The sequence below is a fragment of the Brachycentrus maculatus genome, unplaced genomic scaffold (assembly GCF_059751285.1).
Source record: "Brachycentrus maculatus isolate JH-2025_06_01 unplaced genomic scaffold, ASM5975128v1 h1tg000089l, whole genome shotgun sequence".
In the NCBI taxonomy this organism is placed as follows: domain Eukaryota; kingdom Metazoa; phylum Arthropoda; class Insecta; order Trichoptera; family Brachycentridae; genus Brachycentrus; species Brachycentrus maculatus.
The window spans coordinates 2,891,540-2,909,770 of NW_028280843.1; the positions used below are offsets into that span (position 1 = coordinate 2,891,540).

Here is an 18,231-nt window from a genome sequence, read left to right on the forward strand (position 1 = left end):
AGTTATCATTCAGCGCTCTGTCGCGGGTTAGCGGACATTCCTCAATGGATCGATCAACTGCTCAATTATTCAGCAGGAATAAACAGTTCACTCGTTCCTTTCATATCACTTTCACGAAACATTTTTGCCAGTGCATTACATATAAACTTGTATAATATAGTGCCAATTATTTATTGTCAGATGTTATCAAATAATGACACACTATTCCTAAATTGAAAACGATTATTTTAAAGATAATTTCTAAAAATGCGAATCAACTCTTATCTAGGTATAAATCAAATAAGCACACATTACGCATATTTCCGTTTATGTAGTAATCTAAACACTTAAAACGAAATATGAATCATTTTGATATTTTGTTTACCGACAAACCTACATGAGTAACAAAAAATCTCATAAACAAAACCGATCCATCTCCATCGCTCATTCATCAGCCGAGATAAATCTACCCTCGGACGATTCACCCTCAACCTGAGAATCTCTGACGTCAGCATCGACAAACAAGAGATCCAGACGGAATGGCTACACAAACTGTAAATATTTACAAAAACAGCTATAGTAAGTAGTACGTAGAGCGAAATTTGAGAAGAATAATAATCGCCACGATACCAAACGCGGTCGGAAAATAGTTCTAGCTATTATTAGGCGAGGTTTGATCGTAAAAATACGAGAATAACAAATCGATACTATGTACTACATATCGCTCACTCCTTTCAAGAACGTCATAAATCAAAATACTTGATTTTTCAGGAGAACGTTATAAAGTTTAAAAATATAATACAATGTTTTAAAAATAAATATCAAGCCACTTACTGAATTTTTTTTCTGTGCAAGAGATCTTTTTAGGTAAAACCTGAAGGTTTTTTTTCATATGAAAAATATTTAGTATATTTTAAAAAATAATTAAACAATATCTTTTCTTCTAAATGCAAAAACAACACTTTCTGCCCTGTAGCGGGTAAATATTCAGTTTAAAATATGCAGCTTTTGCTGGGATATAGTACATTTTCTGGGTATTCCGAAAACATGCACAACTGGAAATTGACGATTTTTGATTTATGACGTTCTTGAAAGGAGTGAGCGATATATATTTTGTTAAGTGTCGCGCATTTTGACTGGCGACTAAAATGATAATCGTAACTAGCACATATTCTTCTTCAAACCCTCATCCGCACCCGATGGTGCATAGGACACTGCATCATATAAACGCAGTGTTATCTTGATCTTTAACACGCAAAGGAAGGGTGATCAACCCTGCGCTTCAGGTAACAGTCCAGGATAATATTGACCAAATATCACTTACAACATTTTGAGTGGGTTCAAATACTTGTTCACAAATCTGATTTATCTCCAATTATAGTAGTTATTAATATTATTTTTTGACATCTCATCAAAAATCAACCATATAAATGCCCAGACTTCCAAATATCACTTAATTATGGAGTGAAAAAAATCACTTTTATTTATTTGATCCCTCCCCCCCCCCCCTTGAGAATCGAACCCGGGACTTACAGTACGGTAGCCGAGGGGGACAATTAGCACATACAGTATTTACATTTTATTTGTAAAATATTGTAGTTAACATTATTAACTAAACTTACTTTATGCACATATTGTGATTAGAATACACATTGTAAGATAATAAATATAAAAATATTCCTGATTTTTATTTCAGCGACAACGCTTACACCTAAGTTGAGCTTTATATCGCAACGCAAAATATATATACACGAATTTACTTGCACATGGTGCATAGGGCATCGCATTATATTCCTTCAGAGTAACGAAAATTACACGAAGGTGAAGTGATCAATCTTTTGCTTCAGGAACCAGTCCGAAACGTCATTTTAAATCAGTAAAATAAGAGTAGTTGTTTTTATTCAGCGCGCAAGTAAATATATTTTTTTATGAAAACTGCAAGATTTAAAAAAAATCTCTAATAACGAGATCAATTCACTTAGATATTTTTTTTTACTTACTTCAATATGTAAAGAATTTTTCAGTCATTTGAAAACTACACAGTACTATCTGTAAATGATGAATATCCGGAAATTTACTCATAATTTCATAACTTGGAAGTTGATAGCAGAAGTAGGGGTTTCACAATCCACAGTTGAAACTCTTTCCGAGATAACAAGTATCAAAGTACCTAACTATCACGCCACTTCTCCGAATAGAACGCCACACCAATCTGTCATTACACACAATCTTCGCCTCTTACCCATTCATGCATCTCCTCATACATAATAATAATCATAAATCCCTTACCGCACCCCAATGGTGCATAGGGCACTGCTTCATATAAACGCAGTGTTATCTCGATCGATTACACATGAAGGAAAGGTGGACAGCTCTCCACTTCAGGTACCAGTCCAGTGTAATATTGAATAAATATTAGAGTGAAAAAATCACTTATATTTATTAAACCCCCCTGGGAATCGAACCCGGGACCTCCAGAACGGTAGGCGAGCATGCTGACCATAACACTACGGAGGCGGACATTTTTTTCTTTTTTTCCTCATACATACACGCCGAATATTCCAACTCCTTACCTAACCATTTTCAAGTATTAGAAATACTTGATCATACCAAGTTTTCCCCGGTCTTCCTCTGCTTCTATTACATTCACCTAATTTTTTTTACAATCCTTTATTCACCCATTCGATTCACATGCCCAAACAATGTCAACACGCCTCTCTTAATTTTATCAATAATGCTTATCTCAGCCTTGCATTTTTTCTTTAAATCACCGTTCGAACATCTATCATACAACGTTTTGCCGCACACGTCTGAGAGAACGGATTTAGACTGCATTGAGTCTACTTTCAATAAAAAACTATGTTTTATTTGCTATAACTGAATGAAGTCCAACATTCATTCTGTTATTCACATAGCCTCATAATGACGCATTATTAATATTGTTAACTGGTGGACATTTTATTTTATTTTATTTTATTTTTTAAATCACAATTTTTAACATATTAAAAAATATATATTTTGCAGAGAGCCACCTTGTGTGTCTTGTCGGTGGAGTTCTTTTTTAATACATTTTTTATTTATTGAAACTTTTTATCATATAAAGGGTTGGGGCTGGAATCTTACCTGTCTATTTTGTCGAGTGACGTCGGACACTGCAGTATGGTCTGCTGACCTTCCATGTCCACGACACATTGTGTGCTGAGCTCAAGTTCTAAAAACGGAAAAAAACGATATGCTAAATTAGTACTGACCTAGTAAATTTTAACATTGAAAAGAAAAACAATATAAATAATCATGTAGACTGCTTAGAGCTTTTATCACTTATTAATTTTAGAGTTCAGGTAGCACAGACCAGATACAAAACTTTATTCAAAATCCCTAAAATGCATACCGTAGAACGGGGCTAATTAAACTTTGATGTGTTACTTGAGCCCGGTACAAAAAAAATAGATTTGTATTTAGTCTACAATAATGAACGTAACGACATACAGATTTAAAAAAAAATGTACTGGGCTTAAGTAACACATCAAAGTTCAAGTAGCCCCGTTCCACGGTACCAAGTCCTACCAAAGCACATTTTTAAATAAACCCTGCGATATGTGCAATGAAATGCTTAATCAAATAGACATCAATAATATTTATTTTAAAAAGTTTAAGAGAAATATTGTTGATGTCTATTTAATCAAGAAATGTAAGTTATAATATTATATAGTTATGCTTATGTACACATTTTTTTTTATTTATTATATTTTGTAAATAATCTGTTACTTTTCAAAAAAAATATAAATAATCACCACAGAGGGACCTGCATTGTTGCATTTCTATGCATGTTAAATTTCTATGCACCTGCCAGAAACAAGAGTACCTAACAAACTTTATACCTACTAATAGTAACGAACATCTAGAACACCTCCTATTCATCGAATACGAAACTTCAGGGAGTTTGCCAACCACGTTATTGCCAGGAATGTATTCCATGTAGTGAAATAAAACGTGAAAGGGATGGAAACCGATTCTCGGACTTCATCGTGATAGCAAAACGCGCTAACTACTGATCACTACGGAGGCGGACAAAATATTACAATTCATGTTTTTTTATGTATAAAATGTGCGTTAATTGTAATTTTTTTTAAATTTACAATTCGATTTGTGCTCTTCTTTGAAAACTTTAAAACCTGAACATATAATATGATATACCCTAGAATTCGTGAATCAGTATTTCTTTGTTAAGTAAAAATAATTTTAAAAAAGCTTAATTAAAACATTGATATAAACTTGATAAAGATGAATCAAATATCCAAGGGTCACCGCCATCCCGGAAGACCACCTAAAAGATGAAAAGATTGCAGGGCGTCAACATCACGAGAGCCATTTTCTTGTGAAAAACAAATCTTCAGATCTAATATAAGAAAAAGAAGAAGATTGGTTTAAAGCAGGCGCCGCGGCGTAGTCCGCTAGACGCTCGACTCCGAAACTGGCGTCACGGGTTCGATCCCCACCAATAGCAAAATAAATTAACGAAAATTTTATTTTCAATCGGTCTGGGTGTTTGTGATGTATCTTTAGCATCTATCTTACGTATCCTCACATATCCTACTTGCAGAAAATGCTCTAAAAAGAAAAGGCTTTGCGGGTGATAACATTAAAATTAAAATGCTAATCCAGCCAGTTAAGACTGAGATCTCAAACGATGAAATTCAGAATGCGACCGGCCGCGCTAGAGGCCAGACGTGTTCCCGCTCAAAATATTATTTTTAGGTATTGAAAAAATACACATAAAAAAATTGCCTTTTAATAACTCTTTTCATTTCAAACCCATATATTTACTTTAAAAAAACTTTTCGAAATAAATATATGGACATAAATTGCGAAAGAAAATTAATTTGCGATTTATCGTACACTGCGCCTTAGTGCTACTGAGTTGCAAGTACGACAGAATGCACTCGTCTAGGAAATGAGTCAGCCCAGTGTAGCTCACGAACACACTCCCGCACAGCCCATTGACCGGGCATCCAGTTGTGATTAACGCTCACACAAGAGACAAAACAACGCGATAAATCAAAACATAATCAAGCACTAACAACGCCACGAAACATCCTACCGCGAACTCTGTGCGAGGTAACTTACGTATCCCAATATATCGAATCAATTTCTCATCACATCCTACGTCAGCTGTTCAACTCAACGCGCGATTGTCAGTAGGCATAATGCGACAATGAGTTATTTGTGATCGGAATTATGGCATAATTATGTACACAAACATAAGATGCAGTTAAGCTTTAGTTCTTTAGTTTGTAAGCGACACGCAATACAGTAAAAAAATATTACTGGGGAACATACGAGTATATTTATATGCGGTGCAAGGGGGTTATCTTGTTTAGTTTCTTTTTTAGAGTGTTTGTGTCTTTTATATTTCTGATTTCTAAATTCATTTTCATACTTTTAAAAAAAATATTTATTACTTGCGTAAGAAAATTCGCCTAGCCTATTATTATGTACAAGGATTTATAGAATATTCAGTTTATATAACTTAAAAATGATAGTGAATATGATTAGTGAATAATAAATGCATAATGTTGGTATCTAAAAACAATACAATTTGTAATAAAAAAGATACAATGCATTCAATATCAAGATTTGTCACGTAGTTAATTTATTTTTCTTAGTCGTAGAAATCTGATAGATCCTTATACCCTATTATTGTCTCATCAATTTTTGTTCAGAAAGTTACGTTCTCAAACACTGTATTGAGGAAAAATCAAAGCAAACACTGGTGTAGGGAAAGTGGAAAGTAAAAAACCCTACGCGAAATACTATAACAAAAAAATATCTCTCACACTCGATCGCGTGATGAACATGGATAGATAAGGGGTAAAAAAAACTGTGGGTTGTGGGGTTCAAATTAACAAAGTAGAATTCCAAAACTCAACTATGAATTATGTTTATAATACATTATCATCCATCGTCAAGTCACTATGTATACTATCGATTTGTCTCGGATTTGGTACAATTAGTAATTCATATACATTATTAGTGTTAATGTGCCTACCTACGTATTTATTCAACGTCACATTTTATATCGATAAGATCGAATTCTCAGCTATTAAATGAAATAAAAGTAAATGAAAATAACCGTAAGAGCACTATATCGTCTATTAAATCTTCTTCTTCCTGGCTACATCCCAGCATATTGTCCTTGTAGACTGCTGGGGTCAGCTCTCCACTTCCTCAGGTTACAAGTCCTTCTGTCCTGGACAACGTCACCTAGGCCATGCCTTCGAATCGTGTTATCTTTCTGCTTCACCCATGAATTCCTTGGTCTTCCTCTAGATAACTTTCGGGAAAGATCCATTTCTATTGCCTGGTTAACTACATGTTCGGGTTCTCTGCGTCCTATATGCCCATACCATCTCAATTGCTTTTCCTCTTCCTTTCTATTATTCCAAGATTATTCCGAATATTGCAAATGCTTCATTTCTCAAATAAATTGCGTCCCGTAGATTACAATACGCTGTATAAAATACAATCGCTTATGGAGCATTTCATTCCTCTCTTTTAGGCTGCTTATAAACCAAAGCATAACATTTCTCTGGATTATATGACGAGGACGATTTACATTCCATGTGTACAATTCTAGCAAATCCATAAGTATGGTGTCCTTACTTATGGATTTTGCTAGTATATAGTACTGTGTATGAAGCAGGATCTGGTTGTACCTGTAAGTTAAGCCTGCAAAGTGTATGCAAAGGACAAAAAAAGGAGTTTGTGTGCAAATATTGCAATGTTACTCTCCATAAAGGCCAATGTTGGCAAATTTACCAAACAAAAATGATTCATCAAAGTGTTTCAAATAAATATCAGAAGTTTTATTTGATTTAACCCACTATTTTCATAATTATAACACTTTTAAGAAACCCTTCACAATACATGAAATTTCACAAAAATGGGCCGGGCACTGGGGAAGTTTTATGAGTTTTCGGCCGGGATCCATAGAGTTAATGTCTGTTACGCCCAGGATTCCACGAATGAGTGAACTACTTTGTCTTTTTATTGTATTTTTTCTATCGTCTATTAAATCTTAATTATGTTTAAAATATAACAAATTATAAATATGAATAATGTAGCCTGTATCCTGCTTTGAAATGTGACCTAAGTACATAATATATTGTTACATTCTGTCGACTACGTTTTACCGTGTCCCTTGAATACTTGCCACCATTGTAACGCGTCGAGTCCTTTAGAAATCTGGAGGACTATATTTCTCTTCACAAGTAGCACAATTCGCAAGAAAGCTACATTTGAGAAAATTTGTGAATTTCTTCCAAGTGATAACTTTTCTCATTTTCCGTTAATTGTCACCAATATACTTCAAACTTACAGTAAGTTCATACAATTGCGTCAATAAGTTCTTCCCATTTATATACTTATTTGCACAACTTTTATCCATTCTCTCATCTAAATTTATAATAAGGGATAAAATTAATTTAGAATATTACGAAAAAACACAATGTTCCAACGTGTATTCGTAACTAATACTTCAAAATGTAGGAAAGGAAAAAACATTATTTTTTCTTTACTTTTTTTTCAATTCCTTTTTCTTAACTTTCCATATCTAGCTCACACTAAGCTTTTCGTGTTGCAGTATTAATTAATGCTTATTAGGAAGAAGCAAACCTAAATTTGCTCTTAAAGTTGCAAAATTTCTAGTTTCATTTTGGGGTGTTTTATTTTGTGCTCATTTGATAATCCATTACTGTTATAACATGTTTCAACAAAATAGATTCAATTCCATTTTGGCGCAAAGTTTCAATTACGTTAGAAACAAAACAAATGTTAATTTAAAATAACACATGAGTTTTGATTATAAAATGTATGTTCAACATATAAATCGCAAAGGTAATAAAAAAATTAGCACAGTGGCTACATACTGTTATCGTTGCCGAAATTGCGTTGAATAAATACATACTTACAGCTTTTTTCTTTTCTGGCATATGTACAATACATATGATACAAAAGTTGATACGGAAAACGCATACATTTTTTTAAATGTCACGTGTCATCAAAAAGATCATAATAAGATGTTACTCTTATCAATAAATGTTATTTTGATGTTAGTTTTGATTCTATCTAAATGAAATATGTTGCCTACATACACTTTACTTTTATTGGTGAATCAACATGAAACACATTCGTCAATATCGATATAACATTCAACATTTTTTCAGGCGTGTAATGTAAACAAAATTTATGTTTATTAATGCGAATAACATCATTTGATATGTTAAAAACGAACAATATATTTCTATTCGACAAATTGACGACTACCGTATAATATAGATTTTTTTAAAGGAATAAAATTACCCGCAGTTTATATTTTTGAAGAGGCTGGTCTGCAGGTAGAATGGTCTTAAATGCTAAAAAAATTATAAAAACCCTAATCGTTTTTGTATTCAACAAATCTTTCTTCGTGTACATTTGAATGGATATATTTGTACAATGTACATCGATTCAAAGATAAACAATAAATAACATTTTTTAAAGCCTGGTTTAAAATTTACGTGTAAAATAGGTATTTTCGGCTACAATAATATTTTAGAGTGATAGGTAAGCTTATACACCAAGGCTTTAAAGTTTTTTTGTTTGTTTTGATTTTCTGACATTATCCTTATGTTGCCTGAAAAACCTCAACTACACGGTTTAACTACAACATATATACTTATATGTATATAATATGATATTTTCTGACTCCGTAGTGTAATGATTAACATATTTGGCTACCATGTGTGAGGTCCCTGGCTTAATTCCCGACAGGGTCAGCAGTAACGTGTCACCAGCTAGCAGTGTCACGCGCTGTGCTGGCGCCTAAACCCGATCACGCGAAGACTGATACCTTGCCTTCGAATAATTTACGATCAAGATGATTCTGCATTTTCTAATGCAATGCTCTACGAACTATTACGTGTGGATAGGAGGTAAAGAAGGAGATTATGAAGTTTATAGATCGGATCTGGAAGCGTATTAAGTATTTTAACAAATAATGAATTAACTTTGAATTCAGGACCTATATCACATTCATCATATCACATTCCTAAAAAACAACATTCCAATGGTTTGCGTGAAAATTCAAATACTAAAATGAACTAATTTAATAAGTATACAAATAAAAATACCAGCTATTTTTTGTCTAAATACAAGTATTACGACTATGACTGGATACAGACAAAAATAAAACATATTCAGCCATTTCAAAATATGTATATTAATATACTGTCTAGGAAAAAAAATACGTAGTTTCGGGTTTGCTATGAACCATAGTTTAAACAGTGTTTATTCATCTTACAAACAATAAATCTTAACCCAAGATGCTCGCTATGTATGATTGCTGTTCGAGATGAAATTCGCCAGTCAATCGAGAAAAAACGTCCTGACACAAAAGACTGTATTTATTTTTCATTCAGCTATTATTTAGCGATAACAGGTACACGTCACACCTTTAATTATCACATTCAAGGTTTACGAGGCAAAATTATTTACAGCAACAAAAAAAAGTAAAACAATATCGCGATCGTCAAAAATATATACATTTACTAAAATAAATTATTTATTTGTCTAAATTTTATTATGAATCGTTCGTCTTATCTGATTTACACGTAAAAATCAGGACAACCCTAAATTTATTTATTATTGATAACAGCCCACCTCGCCTGTTGAAGGGTCGAACTCGAACAGCGACTTTAATCTTATCTGTAGACATTTTGCTAACACTTAATTAAAATTATAATCAACACTTGTTTAAACACACAAATTATCACAAAGATTTATACACATTCACCCAATATCAAAAATAACGAAATACATTATTCCGCTTTAACACTCCGAGAACTGCGAAATGACACTAGCCGCCATATTGCTTTTTCCACTGTAAATTTCGGTATTACCATGTCAAATATTTCATTTACAGGGAGGCCATTAGTAAATTATTAGATCAAAATATGGGGTTTGTTGTTATTATATATCTGGGGTAGATAGTTGTATATTGCATAATATCTAAGTGTTGGTAATGTAATGCGTCCATGATCTTTGCTTGTAATAAATGTCAATTAATTGTTATCCAGGGTAATACCATTTTTTTTATTTATTTCATAAATTCTTTTGTAATCTTATTTTCTTTATTTTCAAAAATCCATATAAGGTTAGGTTTGGAAAAGTATAAAATGTTATTACATAGCCTATATAAAATAAATAGTGAATGTTATTAATAAATAAAGTTTGAATTCGTTTTCTAAAATAAATTATTTATTGATATTATAAATAAGGTTTAAAAAATAAACACCGTACAAAATTCAATTCTTATTTTTGTTGAAAAAAGCATTCAATTTGATTTGCTTTGATTGTTGTTACATTTCTTGCAGAATCATTGCATTTGAGCGAACGGCAGCTGAGGTTAGCCTGATAATGTCTCCATTTATATTAATGTTATGTATCTCTTTTACATTTGCACCTTGTATAAATCCAGGCAGAAGTTTACGTAAAACGCCATTTACACAAATTGTTGCCACTTCGTCCGAAGCAGACTTTTTATTTCTTTTAAAATATCGTTTGACCGTCAATTATTTTTAACGCTCAGATTGAAATTAATATACACCGATTTTTTCATTTCTTTTAATGTTATGAGCAAAAAATACGTTTTAAAGGTAAATAAATATATAACCCCTTCATCTGGGTTGTAATATTGGCGTTTTGTTATGGGCATGTAAATTACCTTGACGTCCAATCCCGTGTCTACGATTGCAAGATTTTATTCATGTCCAGGGTCATTCTTTTATAAGACTATTCCTTTCTTTGGAGAATTATTTAGGTCACAAAAATGAAGCAAAGTTGCACCAATTTTTTTAATTACAAATTGAAAACAATTTTAAGTAAACAAAAGACTGCTCGGTGAAACATAAAAACAATGTGTTAAAGTGTTTCTGCAATAAGATCGCGGCACTTTGGTGTTGGCTGAACCGATGAATCCTACTGGTATTATTTATTGATTCGGCATTAACTTTTTGCAAGGCCATTTATTTTATATTTATAACACTTGTGTCATAACACTTGAGTTTTACTATTTACCAGCCGGTGAAAACAACTGTAGCTTTCGAAACTAGCCGTGTGTAAAAAAATAAATTGCGTCGTATTATATAAATATTTTTTTTAAATAATCACACTGGTGTCGGGCGAACTAAGGAATCCCATGGTCGCCACTAACTGGCGCAATTGTGAATCAGCGTAAATCGAACAGGCGCAAACGATTTTAACTTGTATTATGTTGCCAGCTCACGAGCGTTTTCCGCTTTCGTTTTCATTTTCTCTGGCTGCGTGTGCTGACTATCTTAAAAAGCATATATTTTTCATAGAAAAAGAAAAAATACCATATTCGTTTTTGGATTGACGTTCCGTGGTACTCGACTTTTTCGTCGTATTTCGTATGTATTTTTGAAAGTCATGTTTTTATAAATTATCTTGATTAAATTTTTATATTATTTAGTTCATTTTCTTTTTTAAAGATGTATGTAGTCTCATCGCTAATACTTTTCTTGATGCTTTCTAGATGATGGCTAAATCGAATCTATTTGGTTGGGATTTATTACTAAAAACCGTGCAAAATGATATAAGTGGAAAGGAAGATATTTTAGTGGCTTTTATACACTGGAATCTCATAAAAAATGGACTTTCTTGCTTAGGCGTCGGAGACGAGGTTTGTACAATTCGATAATTGCATCGTGTATTTCGAAACGTCAAAAATCATCAAAAAGGGGAACTTTTTAAGAAAAGTATACATCTTGTAAGGATATTGGGGTAATTTTGGTTCGCTGATAAAGTATGTATTTTCAAAAAGATTTTATTAGGGCTCTTCTACCGCTGATGGAACAAAAGGATTTCAATAAATTAAAAACAATTTTAAAATTCGTGACGTTCTCATGAAACTATATTAAAAAATACGATGGAAGTGACGAGAACGGGCGAATTTTTGGCCTTGCGAATATCCTTCTTTTAAAACATTTTTGTTGGCGGCCTATGAATGATAGCCAAAGAAACATAATTAATTATTGAAAAGTAACCTCATTTAGAATTATTTGTTTGTATTCACGGTTTAGTATTTTCAAAAAAATCACCTTTATGACAAGTAGACAAATTTTAATAATAAGATTTTCGAAATGCTGAATGTTTGAAGAGATTTAACTTGTTATTATCGCTATCCTTACTAACTTCTCTTGCTAGTTAATGCGCATTGTGCTCCCAAAAATTTCCACATATTATCAATTTTTTTACACCATACATCATTTTGGTATTATTCGTATAATTTAGGACGCACATCCAATCTGTAAACAGCACGCAATGTATGTAAAGAAGAGAGTTACAACAAGTATTTATGTAGGTTTTTTACCAATATTTTATGTACATATTTTATATAAAGTTCTCAAAAAACGTATTTCACTTATTTTTAAATGTCTTTGGTAATATGTGAGTCTTTCTTACTGTCATCCTATTAAGTCTGATCGTGGCCAGGATTAAATATATTATTAGTTGAATTAAATCTATATTTAGTTACTGTACTGAGCATGTAGCTGACGTTTTTAGATATTTAGAAAATATTGCTTTATGTCTTTAGTAAAGGCTATTACTATCAAGTGTGATGAGAATTTAAAAAAGTGTATCTCCAACGTTGAATATCCAAAATATAGAATCTATATTCGATATGAATAAAGAATACTTGTCCAAAATTAAATTTATGTCTTAAATAAGAACACAAACTTTCTGTTGTGTCTGAATGTTTTCTTCCTCATTTTTTCTAAATAAATTTTAAGCACAAAAAAAATGTTTTACTATTCCCAAATAAATCTGACAGCACATTAGGTGTATTTTATTTATATGTATTATATGAATATTTTATTCTTATCACAGTTAATAAGCTTTAACATTTTTATTTGCACATACATGATTTGTTTTTTTACACTCCAGTTGGTAGCTGTGATGTGTTATTTTCATTTACCAATTTTATTTTGTTGTTACTGAAATTCCATTGTATTTATTTTAGAAGTTGGTGAAGGATGGTGAAACTCCCAGTGAAATATTACCGGACGGTTGGAATAAGTCAAAAAATTATGCATTAAGATACTTGTGGATGGAGGAACTATATGTATTTCACGCCATACTTTCCGATGGGAATATTATATTCAACTTGTTGGTAAGTTTGTTACAGTTCCGCTTTTGTATGATGTCTGTATATCACTGGCAGAAAGTAAAAAATATTTGACCACTAAAATTTGTGAAAATTTTGAGAAAAGCAAAAAAAAAGCTTTTTTCAGTGGTGAATATTTGATAATCAATGAAAACACATTGTTTACCGCAGAAACCTTATGTTGCGGAGGTGTGCATTTGTGTATTTCAGACACTTTATTTTGTGGTGATGTGCACATTTTTGTGCATTTCGGTTACCTTCAACTTCATTACAAACTCACAACTTAAACGTCAAAATTTTCATTTTTGCTTTGCTGTGTAGCAGATAGGTGTCACTATAATACAAAAATATTATCAATTCTTTTCTGTCATTTTTTTCGATGCGATCTAATATTGCTCGCGTCAAATTATGTGTTAATTTTAAAAGAGTTAAAAAAATTAGCATTTACTCAATTTATGGAAAAATAACTGAGGCTGTTTAATTTTGATACATTTACTTACGAAACAAGACAAAATTTAATGTTGTAGGAGCATGAAGGCCCGATTTATGGCTTACTGCATGTAGCATCATAAGACATGTTACACTTCAAATTTTTAGATTTAACTGTAGGACCATTAGTTCCACAATCACACAAAAACACCGTATCAAAATAAATTATTACTAATAATGTTTATCGTAATAATTTTTACCCTTACTGGCCCAATGTCGAATCTCATTTGACATCGATTTTTTCCTCTTAGGTCCCATGTCGGATGTTAATCGACATTTTTTCATCATTAGTATTATTTATTGAAATTCCAAGCCTATATTTTTGTCACTCGTATCTATTACAACAGTATGTAGAGCAGACAAAATATTTTTTCCAATTGGAATGTAACTGTCTATCTAGATTTTTATTTTTTTATTTTTGGGTCTGGAAAGGGTTCAAAGACATTTATTTCAATACTTCTTGCTATTGGAGTGTACATCTAAGAGAATGTGAATTTGAGTCATAAACATGGTCTATGATAAGGTGGCAGAGAGAGGAAACGGACACCTCAAGGGTGGGGGACTTTATAGGGGATACTTCTAGGGTCCTAAGGAATGCTTGGGTTATTAGCATAGATGAGTTAGTGCCGAGAATTGCAGATTTACATTCACGTATTACATCAAATGTCTTCAGTTATTAACATGCAAATTTCTTGTTTTAGAAAACATCAGATCTGAGTGTATCCCATTTGACAATGAATATCGAGGATACGGTGAACTCAGTCTCTGGACCTTTGAGTAATATTATTCCTGAATACAATGAAGTTATTCGTAGAGTACACGTAGACTTGGTTGAACCCGTAACAAACAAAGTTTCCAAATCTATAGAAACACAAACAGGTTAGTTATCGCGTTACAATATATCGTAGTCGTACAGGAGAAAGTGACCAACTACCAAAATGTAAAATGTTCAGGAGGGTCATTTAAGTCACTTTTGCTTGGCAAGGAAATAAACAAAAATGCAGTTAGTCATTTTTAACAAGTCAATATATTATACTTCTAAGTTTAAAATCCTTTGGGATTCTTTCAGGGCAATATTAAGCTAGTAAGATATCAAATAGTCAATGATCACGTTTTTGTAAACAAAGCACTTGGTCACTTTCTCCTGTATGACTACGATATGTACATATAATGTAATAGGAATCGTCCCAAAGTTATTTTTTTGTTGAGAGTATAATTATTATAATTTTTGTATTAGTGAGTATTATTTCTAATAATATATATTTTTAACTGGAAAAGTAACATTACTTCCAAATCCCTTGAAGAGAAACCTTAGTGTTATTGTGGCTACCTATTAGTTTATATCTAACCCTTATACATTATTATATTTATACAGTGTGTAAAGTTATGAATTTTTATATAACATATCATAACGTCTCTTGTGAATAATGTTTATGATATCATTCAAAATGAACAATTGACTAATCTAGGAATAAAAGATAAGAAAGATTTTTTAAACCTTAATGTATTTTTGTACCTTCTTTACCTTTTGTCTAGTAGCCATGCTTATTCTTCTTGAATAGTTTCTCGGAGAACACTCAGATTGGCCTCAATCGGACAATATATTTATAAAATAATGTCAAGTCTTTATTATCTAATGTTGCAATCTCAATATCCAATGAACATTTTGTTATTGTTTCAATTTTTATTCATTTACAGCATTATTTGTTACATTTTTTTAGCTCCCTCATCCTCTACCAAGAGAGTTGATCCTCTTATCGTACCTGACATGACACCACGCGGTCCCAATTTCAGACCATCAAACGAAGGGTTTGTTATATCTTTATTATTATTTTTCAACTTGACCGTTATGTATGTAGTTTTAATTTTTATTATTAGGGCTGTTACTGCAATGGAATCCTAGACATTGTCAAGTGCTAACATATTCTGCATGAAAGATGCTTTTAGCATCTGAACTACTGTGAAAATTTAAGAAATTTAATCTGATTGTCTTTCTGCTTCAAATGTATCCAAATCGATTCATACTCCAGGAAGTAACTTGCGATATTTTAGCTTATTTATTGTAACTGCAGACAGTTGGTAGAATTCTATATTGAATTGTTGGGTAATATATGCAAAACTAAACAAGGTTTATTTGGTTGAATTCTACATTTATTTATGAATGTTTCGTCTTCATAGGACATCAAACACTGACAGTGTTTGATAAATGTCCTAAGAAGACGAAACGCGTCACATATTAAAATATACATAATTAAATGTAGAATTCAACCAAATAAACCTTGTTTAATTTTGGATATATTACCCGACAATTCGATATTTTAGCTAATGAAATTGAATAATTTTTAATGAAATCTGTACAAAGATATTCATTTTCGATATTCTTAATCTTTTTATCAGCTTTAATAATTTTTTTCTCTAGTGTGAAGTTGTCAAAGTGGTGTCTAATGCCATTTTGCTTCACAGTATTGATTCTTTATATTTTTACTAAAGATTTTCAATGTCAGTATTGTTATTTCAGGTTTGGTAATATTGGTAGTTCTGATTTGAATCCATTACATGGAGGGGGAAGAGGAATGCTGTTTGATCCGTTCCGTGGCAATTTCAACCCTCCGAATCCTGGCTTTGGTATTCCAGGAGGCCTCCCGAGGTAGTCTATAGTTTTACTTAAATCTTTGAATTTCTGTGACCAGAAATACATCTGCCAAAAACAAAAATGAATAACTCTTTTAGCAGATGTAACTAACAGATGTTCTTCTGTTTGGTACTACCCATTGGTGAAGTGCCCTTGAGGTAGTATTTTACATGTAAAAATTATTTATCTAAAATATTATAATCATAAATAAGCGTAAGGAGACTTTTATAGCAGTACTTTTTTGTGTTATATTTTCTGTGAAAAGTATCCAACATCAATACATAATTAATGTAATATTTTGAAATAAACTTAACCACATGATTTGAAACTGCAAATTATTCATTTCCTTTTTAAATTCAATCCTTATTTGTATTGATCTTATGTTTTATTTTAAGATTTTTTATGAACTGAACACCATAATTTAAAAATAATAAAACCGTGTCAACTAATTTTGTTTTGACTTCGTCAATTTTCATAATATGCTCACAATATTTTTATCTATTTATACTTAAAATGTTATTTAGTAAAACCATTCTGGATTCTCTTGTATGTATGTATATTTTACAGTCATAAATTGATAAATGAATGTGTTTGTATAATAAATTTATGATGTCACAGTTTGTCGTAATGGCCTGTTTCTGTTCTCGAAAAATAGTTCTGTAACTTATCACATTTTTGTTCACTCTGTTGGTATCACATTCTTCCACGATGGTCAATCTCTAACCAATAACTAATGACAAAATTGGGATTTACCAAATATCCAAATGGACTTAATTTGAGTCCCAAATTTAAGTTAAGGACTGCTGTATGTATTGACTTTTTTGTAAATTAACTCATACTTAATCTGATATGGGTAAAAATAAGAGTAAAGGACTTATCTTATCCTTGACAGTTAGTATGGTGCTGTTTCCAATGTTTTCATGATGAAATATAATGGATATACTTGGCTACAACAGTTTTGAGATTAGAAGGAATGTGTATTTGATTACACATTTTTATCGATTGTTGCGCAGTACGATTGATAATCCTAAAATTATCCGGAGCATTGGTCTATATGTTCCCGATAGTTACCTAAAAAAGTGTTGGCATAGATTGTTTCACATTCCTATATACAGGACAAACCTGCCAATGGTTATGCCTGTAGAAAGAGCTACCGCTATGTTTAACAATATCACACTGAATATTTGATCTGTTGCATGTATCTGAAGGAGTATTCCGAAGCGGGATTCTTCTACATATTTAACAAGAGTCTTCTTGCTTACTTTTTAATTTGTGTTTTTAATTTATATGTTTTAAATGTTAGTTTGCAACGTAAATTTTAATTATTGAATAAAAGTTAATTGTGGTTTTCAGAGGGGCAGTTCCCCCCGGAGCCCGATTCGACCCATTTTCCCCCTTCGGCATTCCTCCGACTGGCCCCCGCCGACCCCCTCCGGACTCCGACCACTTCCCCCCTCCAGGATATGACGACATGTTCATGTAATGACTCATATTTGCGTCATTATCTTACCTATGAATAAAATAGTCCGTACATCGTTATAACAAATGTGAGTAATTATTTGAGATGACTGTTTCTGCTTTTGTAAAACTTTTATCGCAGTCATAGTTTTTCATCTAATCATAAATTATGTTTTCCTAGATTAAGTAGTTTAAGGTTGGATTTAGTATTTTTATATATATCAAAAGTTTAATTATTAAATTATAGCTATAAAAGCATATTTTGAGATTTATTTATTGTTTAAATTATTGAATTTCTTCCCCTTTTTATTGATATGTCAAAACATAAATAGGTATATATTATCCACTGACACTTCGTGATGGAATTGCATTTTTAATTTATTATTAGATTAAAACCAATATTTTTAGCTTTTCCACTTTTTTATTTGACCAGCGACCGGGTTTCGTC

General features: G+C 31.9%; 2 protein-coding genes across 3 annotated transcripts in view; one reads left to right on the forward strand and one right to left on the reverse strand.

Moving 5' to 3' along the window:
* Khc-73 (Kinesin heavy chain 73) overlaps positions 1-9,876 on the reverse strand; it is a 137,035-nt gene extending 127,159 nt beyond the window's left edge. For both annotated transcript variants that reach the window (XM_088257978.1, XM_088257977.1), the window contains exons 1-2: positions 9,679-9,876; positions 3,103-3,190 (exon numbers count right to left, since the gene is read on the reverse strand). In XM_088257978.1, coding sequence (XP_088114104.1) covers positions 3,103-3,190; positions 9,679-9,733 — 143 coding nt within the window. In that variant the 5' untranslated portion in view covers positions 9,734-9,876. The remainder of the gene's footprint in view (positions 1-3,102; positions 3,191-9,678) is intronic.
* A 1,518-nt stretch (positions 9,877-11,394) lies between these two features.
* On the forward strand, positions 11,395-18,055 carry LOC148310740 (proteasome inhibitor PI31 subunit-like). The gene is made up of 7 exons (XM_088257884.1): positions 11,395-11,447; positions 11,573-11,719; positions 13,061-13,210; positions 14,395-14,572; positions 15,415-15,502; positions 16,212-16,340; positions 17,679-18,055. Exons 2-7 carry the CDS (start codon positions 11,573-11,575, stop codon positions 17,806-17,808), a joined length of 822 nt encoding a protein of 273 aa, XP_088114010.1. The 5' UTR covers positions 11,395-11,447; the 3' UTR covers positions 17,809-18,055.
* The last annotated feature ends 176 nt before the right edge of the window (positions 18,056-18,231 follow it).